The sequence below is a fragment of the Nerophis lumbriciformis genome, linkage group LG26, assembly GCF_033978685.3.
Source record: "Nerophis lumbriciformis linkage group LG26, RoL_Nlum_v2.1, whole genome shotgun sequence".
NCBI classification, from domain to species: Eukaryota; Metazoa; Chordata; class Actinopteri; order Syngnathiformes; family Syngnathidae; genus Nerophis; species Nerophis lumbriciformis.
Window position 1 is genome coordinate 11,326,687 of NC_084573.2, and position 17,509 is coordinate 11,344,195.

A 17,509-nucleotide genomic window follows, 5' to 3' on the forward strand; every position below is an offset into this window, starting at 1 on the left:
TATTTGCAGACGACACAACTGTGTTTTGTTCAGGAGAGAACACAAAGAAGCTAACACAAATAATAACAGAAGAAATTAACAAATTAAAAAGATGGTTTGACAAAAACAGAATATCTTTAAATCTCAGTAAAACTAAAATAATGATATTCTGTAACAGTAGAAGGGAAAGTCAAACACGAATACAAATAGACGACGTAGACATTGAAAGAGTAAAAGAAACCAGATTTTTGGGTGTAATAAAAGATGATAAAATAAACTGGAAATCTCATAAAAAAATATGCAACATAAGGTGGCAAAAAATATTTCAATAATGAACAAAGCTAAATATGTTGTGGACCAAAAATCACTTCATATTCTCAACTGCTCGCTAGTGTTACCATATCTGAGATATTGTGCAGGAATATGGGGAAATAACTACACAAGTACGCTTCATTCACTAGCCGTGTTACAAAAAACATCAGTTATAATAATACATAATGTTGTCTATAGAGAACACACAAACACTTTATTTAGTGAATCAAAAATATTTAAATGTTATTATTTGTTGAATTTGCAAACAGCTAAAATTATGCACAAAGCAAATTATAACCTGCTAGCCAAGAATGTACAAAAATACTTCTCAACTAAAGAAGAGAAAAACTAACTAAAAACATCTGTATGCAGTATATCAGTATGTGGAATTAAATTATGGAATGGATTATTAAACAATGTACTAATATTATTGAAAGTGCTGAGAAAGTACACGGAAGAAGTATGAGAAATACCTTATTGAAAACGGGATATACTTCATCTCAGTACGTTAATCACGACTGACTTAATTACCGTATTTTTCGGAGTATAAGTCGCACCGGAGTATAAGTCGCACCTGCCGAAAATGCATAATAAAGAAGGAAAAAAACATTTATAAGTCGCACTGGAGCCCGGCCAAACTATGAAAAAAACTGCGACTTATAGTCCGAAAAATACGGTATCTATTGCAAGAACTGCTGTATTAATCATTCACTGATGTAATTGTGTTACAAAAAGAAGACAGTAAATGAATGCTCTGAAGTGAGAAAGGGTGGGGATTAAATCAAATCAAATCAAATCAACTTTATTTATAAAGCACATTTAAAATTTACCACAGGGGTAGCCAAAGTGCTGTACAATGAGCAGGTTAAAAGATAAAACGAGTACCGAGCAAACACAACACAACACAACACAAACAGAACATGATAAAAAATAAATAATTAAAATAGAATTAATAAAAACATAAAAACATAAAAACAGGATCACAGCAGGTGTATTATGGGGCGCCATTGCAGGATGGATATCACTCAGTGTTAAAAGCCATGGAATAAAAGTATGTTTTTAAGAGAGATTTAAAAACAGGAAGAGAGGAGGCTTGTCTAACACTCAGGGGTAGGTCGTTCCAGAGCTTGGGAGCAGCAACGGCGAAAGCTCTGTCACCTCTAAGCTTCAGCCTTGTGTCAGGGACCGTCAACAGCAGCTGATCGGCTGATCTTAAGGATCGGGTGGGGCAGTAAGGCTGAAGGAGGTCGGAGAGATAGGTTGGCGCGAGGTTGTTTAGACATTTAAAAACAAATAAAAGGAGTTTAAAATGTATTCGGTAACGCACAGGGAGCCAGTGAAGGGACGCTAAAATAGGGGTGATGTGCTCACGTCTGCGGGTCTGTGTTAGCAGACGAGCAGCAGAGTTCTGCACGAGCTGCAGGCGGGCGAGGGAGGCCTGGCTAATGCCAACATACAGGGCATTACAGTAATCAAGACGAGTCGAGATAAAAGCGTGGATTAATTTCTCAAGATCATGTCTTGATAAAAGCGGTTTCACTTTCGCTATTTGGCGTAATTGATAAAAGCTTTTTTGAACGACGCTGCTGATTTGTTTTTCGAATTTAAAATCTGAGTCAAACTTTACCCCCAGGTTTGTGACAGAGTCGCTGAGATACGGGGTCAGAGTGCCGAGGTCAACGTTGGGGGAGGGAGAGCGACTTGGACCGAACAACATAACTTCTGTTTTGTCTTCATTTAGGCTCAGGAAGTTAGCTGAAAGCCAGACTTTGATGTCGTGCAGGCAGTCAATAAGACTTTGAACCGTGTTATTTTGTGCCATGGGAAAATAAATCTGGCAATCATCGGCATAAAAATGAAATGCAATACTGTACTTTCTAAAAATAGAACCAAGGGGGAGAAGGTAAAGCGCAAATAAAATTGGGGCAAGGATTGAACCCTGGGGGACCCCATGTATTAAATAAGCTTTGCTTCTTCCTACTCCTTTTCGGACATGATGTAAAAAGAAATGATTTGAACGTGCGTAGGGCTGGGCGATATAGCGATATATCGCGGGGTTGTCTCTGTGCGATATAGAAAATGACTATATCGTGATATTCGAGTATGCATTCTCACGCAGTTGCTTTTAGCTGCGGGCATTACACTACAGGCTCTTCTCGCTCTTTCCTGTGTCTCCTTCTCACAGACAGCAAGCGCAGCTTCTACACACGTCACATACTGTCACGTCATACGTCACATACGTATACGCCCTCTCCCAGCAGAGGGGTAGCAGCATGGCTAACGTTAGTTGTGATGCTAGCGGTAATACGAGCGAAAGAAGGTGTGAATCTGGTAACAAATGAAGGAATAATTAATTCCCCCAAAAAACAGCAGGGGGTCCATCGTCTGGCGGCGGTTTGGCTTCAAGCGGGAATATGTCGAACAGACAACCGTAATTTGTCAAGTGTGGGGCGAAAGCGTTGCTATAAAAAGTAGCATTACTGCTAATATGTAGCATCATTTGAAAAGTCACCCGCTAGAGAATGAAGAGTGCTTACTCCGCACGTCAACATCTCCGTTTTGTGCCACATGCTCACACCATCAAAATGCCGAGGCAAACATTTCCAGATCAACACCGTATGAAGAAAAAAAAAGTGATTTTTTTTTAGTTGTGATTTCCTTCTCTGCATGAACGTTTTAAAGTAGCATATATTAATGCAGTATGAAGAAGAATGTTTTAATGTAGACACATAGAATCATCATACTGCTGTGATTATATGCATCAAGTGTTCATTCAAGGCTAAGGCAAAATATCGAGATATATATTGTGTATCGCAATATGGCCTTAAAATATCGCGATATTAAAAAAAGGCCAAATCGCCCAGCCCTATTTGTGCTATGTATTCTATTGTGTGTTCATGTTGGAAATAAACTCAATCAACCTTAGCGTGACAGAATACTGCACACTTATGGCATTTAGATGTAGAAGTGAGTTCTGTTGGAGGGTTTGTTAATCTGTTTACTGTGGAAAACATTGGTATAACAGTGGAATAATATGCGAATTCAGAACCTCAACCTGCACTTTTTCTTAAAGAACGTTGTCAAAGTTGAGCAACTAAAGCCTGTTCAGACGTGGTCCTTTTTCTTTAGAAGCCAAAGTCAACGTTGCAGAACGTGAGTCAGGACAGCTGACTTGCTCGTTGATGAACTTGCATCACGCTGAGAGGTATTCCTAAACAATTGGGTTGTCTTACTTTAATCTCACACTTATAAATATTCCTCATACTTTAGCCACCTTATGAGCAGACAAAGTTTATTCCTACCTGTGTTCCACGGAGGCCACGATGAAGCCCCTGGAGGCCAGTTCTGTACAAATGGCAGAATACAAAGTCCTAGCAGAGAGAAAAAAAGAAAACAAGGCAATATACTTCAAACCAGTCCCGGTTTGTGTGGAAAATGTACATTTAAATAGATGAAAGTATACCTGAAGGCTCCCAAGCCATGGGAAAATATGATGACTGGACATTTCTCATTGGAGTGAAATGGAGCATCCAAGTGGGCTGGTATCTTGACGGAGCCTGAATTAAATAACATTAGATTTAAATATATATATTTATACAAATCCCAACACCAGTGAAGTTGGCTTGATGTGCAAATCGTAAATACAAACAGAATACAAAGATTTGCAAAACCTTTTCAACTTATATTCAAGACAAGATACTTAACATTCGAACTCGAAAACTTTATTTTTTGGCAAATATTAGCTCATTTGGAATTTGATGCCTGCAGCATGTTTAAAAAAAGACTGAGAAAGTTGAGGAAAGCTCATCAAACACTTATTTGGAACATCCCACAGGTGAACAGGCTAATTGGGAACAGGTGGGTGCCATGATTGGGTATAAAAGCAGCTTCTATGAAATGCTCAGTCATTCACAAACAAGGATGGGGCGAGGGTCACCACTTTGTGAACAAATGCGTGAGCAAATTGTCGGACAGTTTAAGAACAACATTTCTCAACCAGCTATTGCAAGGAATTTAGGGATTTCAACATCTACAGTACGCAATATGATCAAAAGGTTCAGAGAATCTGGAGCAATCACTGCACGTAACATTGAATGTCCGTGACCTTCGATCCCTCAGGCGGTACTGCATCAAAAAGCGACATCAGTGTGTAAAGGATATCACCACATGGGCTCAGGAAGACTTCAGAAAACCACTGTCAGTAACTACAGTTGGTCGCTACATCTGTAAGTGCAAGTTAAAACTCTACTGTGCAAAGCGAAAGCCATTTATCAACAACACCCGGAAACGCCGCCGGCTTCGCTGGGCCCGAGCTCATCTAAGATGGACTGATGCAAAGTGGAAAAAGTGTTCTGTGGTCTGACCAGTGCACATTTCCAATTGTTTTTGGAAACTGTGGACGTCGTGTCCTCCGGAACAAAGAGGAAAACAAACATCCGGATTGTTGTAGGCGCGAAGTTCAAAAGCAAGCGTCTGTGAGTGCCCAAGGCATGGATAACTTACAAATCTGTGAAGGCACCATTAATGCTGAAAGGTACATACAGTTTTTGGAGCAACATATGTTGCCATCCAAGCAACGTTAACATTGTCTTGCTGATTTTTTCAGCAAGACAATGCCAAGCCACGTGTTACAACAGCATGGTTTCATAGTTAAAGAGTGCGGGTACTAGACTGGCCTGCTTGTAGTCCAGACTTGTCTCCCATTGAAAATGTGTGGCGCATTATGAAGCGTAAAATACGACAACAGAGACCCCGGACTGTTGAACAACTTAAGCTGTACATCAAGCAAGAATGTTGTGTGAGTTAAAAGTGTTGTTAAAAGGAAAGGCCATGTAATACAGTGGTAAAAATGCCCCTGTGACAACTTTTTTGATATGTGTTGCTGCCATTAAATTCTAAGCTATAGGTTATTTGCAAAAAAACAAAACAAGTTTCATATGTATGTATATGTATATATATATATATATATATATATATATGTATGTATATATATACATATGTATGTATATATGTATGTATGTATGTATACTATATGTATATGTGTATATATATATATATATATGTGTGTATATATATATATAATATATATATATATATATATATATATATATATGTGTATATATATATATATGTATATATATATATATATATATGTGTGTGCATATATATATATATATATATATATATATATATATATATATATGTGTGTGTGTAATCCAAAAACTGTCCAGGTGACTTTTCCACTTTTATCCACAATTTCTTCATTTTGACTTTCTCTTCTCACTCAATGCAAAGAATTAACCAAATTTGATAGTTAATACTGTCACGTGATTGGCTGTTGGCGTGTCCCTCCCACTGACCAGTGATCAATTCCTGCGTTGCTCGGTTACCATAGAGCCAGTGCCTCTGTTCATGCAACCAACCTTGCTCGCATACTCCGGCTTTCTTCCCACACAGAAGAAAAAAAACTTTGGAAGCTTTTATCAACTGTTTTTCCAATGATACCGATTACGTGTCTATCGCGATACACACTGTTATCGTTTTATCGCCCAACCATAGCGCAGAATAACGTATGTGTTGCGCACATCCCTTACCAAAGAGGAAGTTGAACATTCCTTCGCCGAAAGTCCTGTTGATTTTCATGAAGTCTGTCAGGCCGTTGAAATATTCTCTGTTGGGGATCCAAGCTGGCATCTCAGCCTTGTCCATCTTCTGACAAGGGTAGTAAAGGCGGAAGAAGCTGCCCTGTCACAGAGACAAAGTCGTTATTCCCCATAAACTATCAGACAGCAGTGTTGGCGTTAACACACTTTTTGTGTCTTTTTACGCATTGAAATCAGAAAGGACGTGCAATTCCGGAAGCCCGCGCGTTCCCTGGACGCTGATTTTATTTATTTTTTTACTGCCCAGTTTGCTTGTTTTTATTTAATTTAATTTTATCGATTATCGCTTTCCGCCGGTGTTTTGTTTATATTTGCCGGGTCAAATTTCCGTCACCATTTATGGCGTTTTTATTGGTCGTAAATTTGGATTCGCCGAAAGCTTTATCAATCACAAATACTGGCTCAGTTTGCACTGGGACAACTTTACCGCGAGGGGCTGTCAAAAGAAAGACTTCATGGTACCGTATTTTTCGGAGTATAAGTCGCACCGGCCGAAAATGCATAATAAAGAAGGAAAAAAACGTATATAAGTCGCACTGGAGTATAAGTCGCATTTTTTGGGGAAACTTATTTGATAAAACCCAACACCAAGAATAGACATTTGAAAGGCAATTTAAAATAAATAAAGAATAGTGAACAACAGGCTGAATAAGTGTACGTTATATGAGGCATAAATAACCAACTGAGAACGTGCCTGGTATGTTAACGTAACATATTATGGTAAGAGTCATTCAAATAACTATAACATATATAACATGCTATACGTTTACCAAACAATCTGTCACTCCTAATCGCTAAATCCCATGAAATCTTAGACGTCTAGTCTCTTACGTGAATGAGCTAAATAATATTATTTGATATTTTACGCTAATGTGTTAATAATTTCACACATCAGTCGTTCCTGAGTATAAGTCGCACCCCCGGCCAAACTATGAAAAAAACTGCGACTTACAGTCCGGAAAATACGGTAAACACTAAGGTGAGTGTAAAGTCAACCGTTTTAACTTCATCCTGTGCCATGTCTCCAGTAAATGAGTTGTTTTAGTCTTTGTGAGTCCACGGAAACTTCACTTTTGTTTCTCGCTGGATCGACATCGTTCGAGATGCAGGCTGGTTCAAGCTAACCAGCAGCCGACCAGACTCCTCCACCCCAAAAATATACTTTGCAGGTCAACAAACGGGGCAAATGTGTGCCTTTTGAAGTGTTAATGTGCGAGGAGTGTTCAAAAGGAGTCTCTTGGAGAAGTGGCTGACAAGTTAGCAAGTGTCGCTCGCATCGCTGACAGTGACGTCTTCACCGTCATTGTTTATTGAAGCAGAGATGCTGACTGTGCGTTATGATTTTATCATTAGACTTATCAGATTTAATTTCTTATTATCTATAGCAGGGGTGTCAAAAGTGTGGCCCGGAGCTAATGTTTTAAAGGCCCATGGCAAATTGTAAAAAATACCATTAAAATAAACAAAAACATAACAAAAGTGAAAGAAAAAAAGCTTACAGGGGAAGTGTAATTTAGAAAAAGTTGCAATGTTGACTAATAAAACAAAGCTGTTTTTTTTCTTTAAAACTGTCATTGCTCAAAACATAATATTGAATCAAACTCAAAGTTTTTATGAATTATTGACCTATCCAAGGCTCCGATTACTTCACATCAAGTATTCCACTTTGAAAAATATATTTTACGGAAGATTTTGCATATTTTGTGTGTTTGCCATAAAAAAAACATAGTTTTCTTTGACAAAAAGGGCAGAAAACAAACAAACAAAAAAAAACTACGTAAAAAAAAACTTGGAATTGACGGACATATCTGAAGTTCATGTAGACTCTAGAGCAGTGGTTCTTAACCTTGTTGGAAGTACCGAACCCCACCAGTTTCATATGCGCATTCACCAAACCCTTCTTTAGTGAAAAATAAAATGTTTTTTTTTTCAAATTCAAGACAAAGTTATATGTTTTTGGTAACACTTAAGTATGGGGAACATATTCTAAGTAACAAAGACTTAATTTAGAGTTTTTTGGACACTAGGGGAACATATTCTAAGTAACAAAGACTTAATTTAGAGTTTTTTGGACACTAGGGGAACATATTCTAAGTAACAAAGACTTAATTTAGAGTTATTTGGACACTAGGGGAACATATTCTAAGTAACAAAGACTTAATTTAGAGTTATTTGGACACTAGGGGAACATATTCTAAGTAACAAAGACTTAATTTAGAATTATTTGGTTGGGTTAGAGGGTTAGGGCCAGGGTTAGGGTTATAATAAGGCCATGCCGAATAAGGCATTAATAAGTACTTAATGATTAGTTAAGAGCCAATATGTTACTAATTTGCATGTTAATAAGCAACTAATCAATGGTGAATATGTTCCCCATACTAAAGTGTTACCATGATTTTTTACTGGTGCACAAAATGAACTGTGCATGAACATCACCTTGTTCAAAGAACAAAACTAACACAGTGCATAAACTCACAACAAATTACACACCTGCAAACCAGTCAGCTGTTGCCGTATCCGTAATACGCCGATAGGGGGAAGTTTGTAACAAAGAAAGTCACAATCTTCGTTCAATGAATGTTCTGCAATTTGTCGTCCCCAAAGTAGGAACTGAACTGGGCAAGAAAGCATTTAGGTTTTCAGCACCAAAGGCTTGGAATAACCTACAATCGAATATTAAACTTCACACCCTTGTTACATTGAATGAGTTTAAAGCTTCTGTGAAAGGATTGCAGTCTACCTTGTCTGTATGCACATGTGTCACGTGAGCAAGTTTTAATGTTGTAAATGTGATGTTTTATGTGTTGTTTACTGTTTTTTAATGTAACCTTGCTGCTGCCCTCTTGGCCAGGTCTCCCTTGGAAAAGAGATCCTTGATCTCGATGGGATTTTTACCTGGTTGAATAAAGGCTAAATAAATTTAAAAAAATAAATGTGTATTTACACGATGAGTCGGGTGTGTTTTGACCTCCGCCGAACCCCTGAGGCTGACTCACCGAACCCCTAGGATTCCATCGAACCCAGGTTAAGAACCACTGCTCTAGAGATTTAAGCGTTAAATAAATAATGTATGTATGCCCCGGCACACCAGCCATCCATTTTCTACGGCTTGTCCCTTTCGGGGTCGCGGGGGGTCGCTGGAGCCTATCTCAGCTGCATTCGAGCGGAAGGTGGGGTACACCCTGGACAAGTCGCCGCCTCATCGCAGGGCCAACACAGATAGACAGACAACATTCACACTCACATTCACACACTACGGCCAATTTAGTGTTGCCAAACAACCTATCCCCAGGTGCATGTCTTTGGAGGTGGGAGGAAGCCGGAGTACCCGGAGGGGACCCACGCAGTCACGGGGAGAACATGCAAACTCCACACAGAAAGATCCCGAGCCCGGGATTGAACTCAGGACCTTCGTATTGTGAGGCACATGCACTAACCCATGTTCCACCGTGCTGCCACGGCACACGATTATCATAATTTCATGACCGAAGCAAAACACCTTTTACACTGAAATAAATACACCTACAACTTCCATCCATCCATTTTCTACCGCTTTTCCATTACAGGGATGCGGGGGGTGCTTGAGCTTATTAAATACAAATATAGAAAAAAACTACCGGCAGCGGTAAGGTTTAGATCCATGAAGGAAAGAAGAAAGTGAATGAATGTTTATAGCTGAATACATTAAAAAAAAGTTTATTGAGTAACGTTTATGACAACCTTTTTCCAAAACACAATATAGAATGTGAGATATAACAGGATAATACATACAATTATCAATTGTTTTCAAAACGCTTACAAAAAAGTGGGACCCCAAAAATTTACTCTGGGACTCCATTTTTATGACTTGGTGAGGTCCCTGGGACCACATTTTGAAAATTCCTAGCGCCAACACTGGACAGACAGCTTCTCATAGTACATATGTGAATGATATCACAGATGTTAGTACATACTTGCCAACCTTGAGACCTCCAATTTCGGGAGGTGGGGGAGGGTGGGGCGGGGCGTGGTTAAGAGGGGAGGAGTATATTGACAGCTAGAATTCACCATGTCATACATATGTATGAAATACTTACATATGTATATATATATATATATATATATATAGATATGTATATATATCCATTTTCTACCGCTTATTCCCTTCGGGGTCGCGGGGGGCACTGGAGCCTATCTCAGCTACAATCGGGCGGAAGGCGGGGTACACCCTGGACAAGTCGCCCACTCATCACAGGGCCAACACAGATATATATATATACATATATATATATATATATATATATATATACATATATATATATATATATATATATATATATATATATATATACATACATATATATATATATATATGTATATATATATATCTACATCCTGAAAATATGCAAACAAAACTGTGTTTAGATAATTGATACGTCAAACTTGCATAAATATAACATGAATATAACATAACTTGGCTTCTGAGAGCTTAAAAATGTAATAAACAAAATGCTAAAGTTGTTGATAAACAAGCAATTATTTTAATAATTAAATATGGTCATTTAAATGAATTATTATGATAATTTAAAATGTATTATTTAAAATATGTTTATTTTAATGTACCGGTATAATTCTATGGCTGGATGTAATAAGGAGTCAGAAAAATTACAAATAAAAAAACAATACATTTTGATGTTTTTAGCAAAATATAGTAAAAATTGATTGATTTTTTTTTTTTTTTTTTAATTAATAAATATATTTATTTTTAGGTAAGATAAACATAATAACACAATTTATCTCTAGTCTGGATGATTTAGTTCTTGTCACCCTGTTGTCCTCCCGTCTGAAAAAAGGCTGTCCTCACTCAGGTCCGCATGGAGCTGGCGGGGGCGTGGCCTCCAGCTCCGGCTGAAAATCGGGAGATTTTCGGGAGAATATTTGTCCCGGGAGGTTTTCGTGTGAGGCGCTGTATTTCGGGAGTCTCCCGGAAAATTCGGGAGGGTTGGCAAGTATGTGTTAGTACGACGACTGTCAAATAATACTATAAACCACGTCCGTCTGCTTTCTTTAGTAACATTATGACTTATCTTTCCTTTACCTGCACTGTGTGATCCATCATTAGGTCCGTGCAACCCACGGCCTTGGGGCCCTGAGGTGGAGGGATGCCCGGGTGGTTGCAGGATGTGTTTCCCATGGCTGAGAGGGAAGGTGTGTACCGCCTCGGATCTGTGCAAGAAAATGACAGGAATCTGTGTTAGGGTTACACCAGTGGTTCTTAACCTTTATGAAGGTACCGAACCCCACCAGTTTCATATGCGCATTCACCGAACTCGAACCGCTATCATGAAATTATGTTATTATATTAAAGAAATACTAATAAATATATATTTAACAAACAGAAAGTTAGAGGAATGTACACATGATTTTACATCTCATTGTGCAACATGTGAATGTTTTAGTGGGAACTAAATGCGATATCTGAAAGGGGTACAATTTATTTCCAAAGACATACAGCTCAAGAAAAAACAATATTTGTTGTTATTGTCATTGTAAGTGGGCCAAAACACTTGTATTAGAAAATAATCTCATGGAAATTAATGCTGTCATTTGATTATAATAATAAAACATTTAACTTGTTATTTAGTCAGGTTTGGGACAGGTGTGCTGCTGGTGTGGCCACAGTGCATGTACACGTCTGACGTCGCTCACATGAATGCTGGAGGAGTTTTTGCGTTTGCTCACGCATATGGAAAATTAGAGGGAACATTGTTTGGGGGTCTCCATAATACGCCGATAGGTAGAAGTTTATATTTACACAATGAGTCGGGTGTGTCTTGACCTCCCCCAAATCCCTGAGGCCGACTCACCGAACCCCTGGGGTTCGATCGAACCCAGGTTAAGAACCACTGGGTTAGACCAGTGTTTTTCAACCACTGTGCCGCGGCACACTAGTGTGCCGTGGGAGATTATCTAATTTCACCTATTTGGGTTGAAAAGATTTTTTGCAAACCAGCAATTATAATCCGCAAATAATGTGCCGTTGTTGAATGTCTGTGCTGTCTGGAGACCGGCAGACTTACCACATTATACTCTTCCATATCAGTAGGTGGCAGCAGGTAGCTAATTGCTTTGTAGATGTCGGAAACAGCGGGAGGAAGCGTGTAGGTAAAAAGGTGTCTAATGCTTAAACCAAAAATAAACAAAAGGTGAGTGTCCCTAAGAAAAGGCATTGAAGCTTAGGGAAGGCTATGCAGAACAAAACTAAAACTGAACTGGCTACAAAGTAAACAAAAACGGAATGCTGGACGACAGCAAAGACTTACTGTGTAGCAAAAACGGCGTCCACAAAGTACATCCGAACATGACATGACAATCAACAATGTCCCCACAAAGAAGGATAAAAACAACTGAAATATTCTTGATTGCTAAAACTTAAGCAGGTGTGGGGAATAGCGGTCAAGGAAGACATGAAACTGCTACAGAAAAAGACCAAAAAAAGAGAAAAAGCCACCAAAATAGGAGCGCAAGACCAGAACTAAAACACTACACTCAGGAAAACAGCAAAAAACTCCAAATAAGTCACGGAGCGATGTGACAGGTGGTGACAGTACACCTACTTTGAGACAAGAGCTCTATTGGGACGGCGTGGCGCAGTGGAAGAGTGGCCGTGCGCGACCCGAGGGTCGCTTGTTCAATCCCCACCTAGTACCAACCTCGTCATGTCCGTTGTGTCCTGAGCAAGACACTTCACTCTTGCTCCTGATGGGTGCTGGTAGCGCCTTGCATGGCAGCTCCCTCCATCAGTGTGTGAATGTGTGTGTGAATGGGTAAATGTGGAAGTAGTGTCAAAGCGCTTTGAGTACCTTGAAGGTAGAAAAGCGCTATACAAGTACAACCCATTTATTGATGCATGCCTGATTATGGTTTAAAGTCGTATCCAACAATTATGACAACGACTTTTTATTGTCAATATCAGCTTCTGAGTTTAATTTTTTAATGATTCCTGCTGGTGGTGTGCCTCCGCATTTTTTCAATGAAAAAAATGTGCCTTGGCTCAAAAAACGTTGAAAAACACTGGGTTAGACGATACCGCAAATGTTGGTAACAATCCAATACCAAGGAAATTGGGTGGGTCTCAATTTCTTCGTGTCACTGGCAAAAAGCGCTATATAAATCTAATCCATTATTGTCGTTATTATTACTGATAGCAACGATATTTTTGGAATGATTTTGTCTGTATTTGTTCATCCTACTCATATTTAAGGCCCCAGAAAAAGTTTACGACAAATATACCATATTTTCCGGACTATATAGTGCACCGGTATATAAGCCGCACCCACTGTGTTATGTGGACTTTGATAAAAAACTGTTGCACTTTATATACTTCTGCACTTTAAATGAAGCTGCTAAATGACAGTAATTTGACCGCCCGCTGATTTGTAACTCGCATACTCTCAATGTATTGTACTTGTATTTTAAATTGCTTATTATGTAATAGAAATGTTGTTGTGTATTTTTAATCCTGTGTAATTTAGAATAGAATAGATCGAATAGAAAGTACTTTATTGATCCCTGGGGGAAATTCAGCACCGCAGTTCGCTCACAATAAACAAACACTTAGGTTTTTGTTTTTTTTACATGTGAATAATATAAATACAGTCTGTAATACGGCATTATTCACATGTGAATAATATAAATACAGTCTAATACCGTATTTTTCGGAGTATAAGTCGCACCGGCCGAAAATGCATAATAAAGAAGGAAAAAAACATATATAAGTCGCACTGGAGTATAAGTCGCATTTTTTGGGGAAATTTATTTGATAAAAGCCAACACCAAGAATAGACATTTGAAAGGCAATTTAAAGTAAATAAAGAATAGTGAACAACAGGCTGAATAAGTGTACGTTATGTGAGGCATAAATAACCAACTGAGAACGCGCCTGGTATGTTAACGTAACATATTATGGTAAGAGTCATTCAAATAACTATAACATATAGAACATGCTATACGTTTACCAAACAATCTGTCACTCCTAATCGCTAAATCCCATGAAATCTTATACGTCTAGTCTCTTACGTGAATGAGCTAAATAATATTATTTGATATTTTACGCTAATGTGTTAATAATTTCACACATATGTCGCTCCTGAGTATAAGTTGCACCCCCAGCCAAACTATGAAAACAACTGCGACTTATAGTCCGAAAAATACGGTATACAGCATTATTCACATGTGAATAATATAAATACAGTCTATTATACAGCATTATTCACATGTGAATAATATAAATACAGTCTAATATACAGCATTATTCTCATGTGAATAATATAAATACAGTCTATTATACATTCAAGTACAGTGAAAAAGGAACATATGCATTATACAGTCTGATGGCTGTCGGTATGAAGGACTTCTTGTGTCGTTCCATGTTGCATTTTGGGAGTCTGAGCCTTCCACTGAACGTGTGTGGATGTTAAATACGCCATAAAATAACTACAGATGGAAGTTAGCATGGTGCTAAATCTGGTGCAGCCATCTTTTTAATGTAACTGCACATTGTCCTTCAAATAAACAAATACAAAGAAACAAACTAAATTTAGGAAAAACTATTTTTCCATATATTAGCCGCACCTTAGCTGCAGATATGTTGTGAAATTAGTTATTTACACAGAAATATTTGTAAATGTTTATTTACACACCCTAATTGTTTCCCAACGGTGTATATAACGCGGCAGTAAAACGGCTGATCAAACACAACAGAAGTCATCGTCATGGACCCACTAGCTAGCTTTCCAATCAGCTAAACAGACTCAATAACTCTACACTGCCGTTTTGGTGAATTTACTGAAGAATTTGTGAAACTGAAACAATACAAAAAGAATGCCTTTGTTAGTTATTAATACTAACACAGACACTCATAAACGTGTTAGCTTGATTACATTACGATAGCACGTACGAATATGCATGAAAGCACTACTACAGACATCACACATGGGACGTAAGTAAGAGTTGTTTTAGTTATATTGTAAAACTTACAAACGTTGCTTGGAGTGACGAACCAACAATCCTTTCGAGCAAAAACGCTATGGACACTTATTTACGGTTTAAGGCATAAAACAAGAAGTACATTTTCTACCTGCAGGGAGCGAACTCGTTGAAAAGATGGCGCCATAGCACAAACAATAAAGCCATTGCAGGACTCTGATTGGGTTTGATGCAAACTATTGAATACATATTGTGCGCATTAGTGGGGGGGGGGAAAAAGTTTTATAAGCCGCAGGATTCAAAATCGAGGAAAAAAGTATCGGGTTATAGTCCGGAATTTACGGTATTTATCAACAACACCCAGAAACGCCACCGGCTCATGTAAGATGGACTGATGCAAAGTGGAAAAGTGTGCTGTGGTCAGACTAGTCCACATTTAAAATTGTTTTTGGAAACTGTTGACGTCGTGTCCTCTAGAACAAAGAGGAAAATAACCATCCGGATTGTTCTAGGCGCAAAGTTCAAAAGCCAGCATCCTTGATAGTATGGGTGGTGTATTATGGGTAACTTACACCTCTGTGAAGGCACCATTAATGCTGAAAGGTGCATACAGGTTTTGGAGCAACATATGTTGCCATTCAAGCAACGTTATCATGAACATACATACATACATAAATATACACACAAACATATACAAAACCTAAACCAGTGAAGTTGGCATGTTGTGTAATTCGTAAATAAAATATAAATACTTGTGAATAAAAAAAAATTCAGGCCACAAGGTGCAACGGATTATAAGGCGCACTGCTGATTAGCGAGTCTATTTAGGTCTATTTTCATACAAAAGGATGGAACATCAACGTTTGATGTCTCCTAATGGGTGCCATTTTAGGATCCTTATACACACACCATAATAATACCGTATGTTGAAGCACAGAATGTCTGACTACGGTAGCCATAATGCGTGACAATCCATCAAGCGGTGCGGCTTCGTAGCATTCTCAAGTCGTACTAAAATATTTTCACAGATTTTTGATCGCCGTGTGTAATGTTCTATATTCTCAATGGAACATCAACGTTTGGTGTCTCCTAATTGGTGCCATTTTAGGATACTTATGCACCATGAATTGATTAACATGGACCCCGACTTAAACAAGTTGAAAAACGTATTCGGGTGTTACCATTTAGTGGTCAATTGTACGGAATATGTACTGTACTGTGCAATCTACTAATAAGTTTCAATCAAAACGCACCATAATAATACCGTATGTTGAAGCACAGTACGTCTGACTATGGTAGCCGTAATGCGCGACAATCCATCAAGCGGTGCGGCTTCGTAGCATACCAAAGTCGTACTAAAACATTTTGACAGATTTTTGATCGCCGTGTGTGATGTTCTATATTCTCAATGGAACATCAATGTTTTGGTCTCGCTTGCTTACGGGTACTTGCTAGCATCATTTATTGAACAGGCTTCAATCTGCAGTTCACACGTTCATTCTTCTCAACAAAAGAGGAGAAATTAATCTTAGAGAAAATGTAATTTAAAACATTTGTATGCACGTACAACACTTAAGACAGTGGTTCTCAAACTTTTTTTGTCATCCCCCACTTTGGACAAGAGGGAGTTTTCAAGCCCCACCTGCCCCCATCGGCCTAACAGAACGCTAATGCCAAGCTTAACATTTTCAAATTTATTGAACATCAAGTAACATCAAGTTGTATACATTCAAACTCAATAACATAAAATAACATCAAGTTCAATAATAAATAAAATAACTGTGCAGCTGTGGTATAACTTGCATCAAGTTCAATAATAAATAAAATAACTGTGCAGCTGTGGTATAACTTGCATCAAGTTCAATAATAAATAAAATAACTTGCATCAAGTTAAATAACAAATCAAAAAGTGTTATAACTTGCATCAAGTTCAATAACAAATCAAAAAGTGTTATAACTTGCATCAAGTTCAATAATAAATCAAATAACTTGCATCAAGTTCAATAATAAATCAAATAAAAGTGTTATAACTTGCATCAAGTTCAATAATAAATCAAATAAAAGTGTTATAACTTGCATCCAGTTCAATAATAAATCAAATAACTTGCATCAAGTTCAATAATAAATCAAATAAAAGTGCCACTTTGCAAAAAAGGAGGAGCTATACATTTGGCAAGACAGGGCAAGTGACAGCACTTTGCCCCGGGAGAGCCACCTTGCTTCACTGTGAAACAGTACGGCTGTATGATCAGCTCCCATTTCCTCACACAGTGCAGAGAACAGTCGCACTTTCAGTAGTCGTGTTTTGATCAAATTTACCGCGCTCACAACATCTGTTAAAACCTCATTGAGTTCGGGGCTGAGCTGCTTTGACGCGAGTGCTTCCCAGTGAATGACACAGTGTGTCCAACCCTCTTTATTAGAGCCTGCAGCCCGTTTCTTCACCCTGCCATGGTCTATGCGCCATCGCAGCAAAAGCCCACACAGTTTTCCCATTTAAGGTCGTGTTATTTGAGGAAACTGTCCATTATCTTGAACAGCTCATCAGCAGAGGCTCTATTTTTCATGTATTTGCAAAACAGCAAATC

The 17,509-nt window shown here is 38.3% G+C and overlaps 1 protein-coding gene across 2 annotated transcripts in view; it reads right to left on the minus strand.

The window, feature by feature from the left end:
- pla2g7 (phospholipase A2, group VII (platelet-activating factor acetylhydrolase, plasma)) overlaps window positions 1–17,509 on the minus strand; it is a 42,358-nt gene that overhangs the window by 21,231 nt on the left and 3,618 nt on the right. For both annotated transcript variants that reach the window (XM_061987387.2, XM_061987386.2), the window contains exons 2-5: window positions 11,032–11,159; window positions 5,886–6,036; window positions 3,755–3,848; window positions 3,594–3,662 (exon numbers count right to left, since the gene is read on the minus strand). In XM_061987387.2, the coding sequence (XP_061843371.2) occupies window positions 3,594–3,662; window positions 3,755–3,848; window positions 5,886–6,036; window positions 11,032–11,127 (410 nt within the window). In that variant the 5' untranslated portion in view covers window positions 11,128–11,159. The remainder of the gene's footprint in view (window positions 1–3,593; window positions 3,663–3,754; window positions 3,849–5,885; window positions 6,037–11,031; window positions 11,160–17,509) is intronic.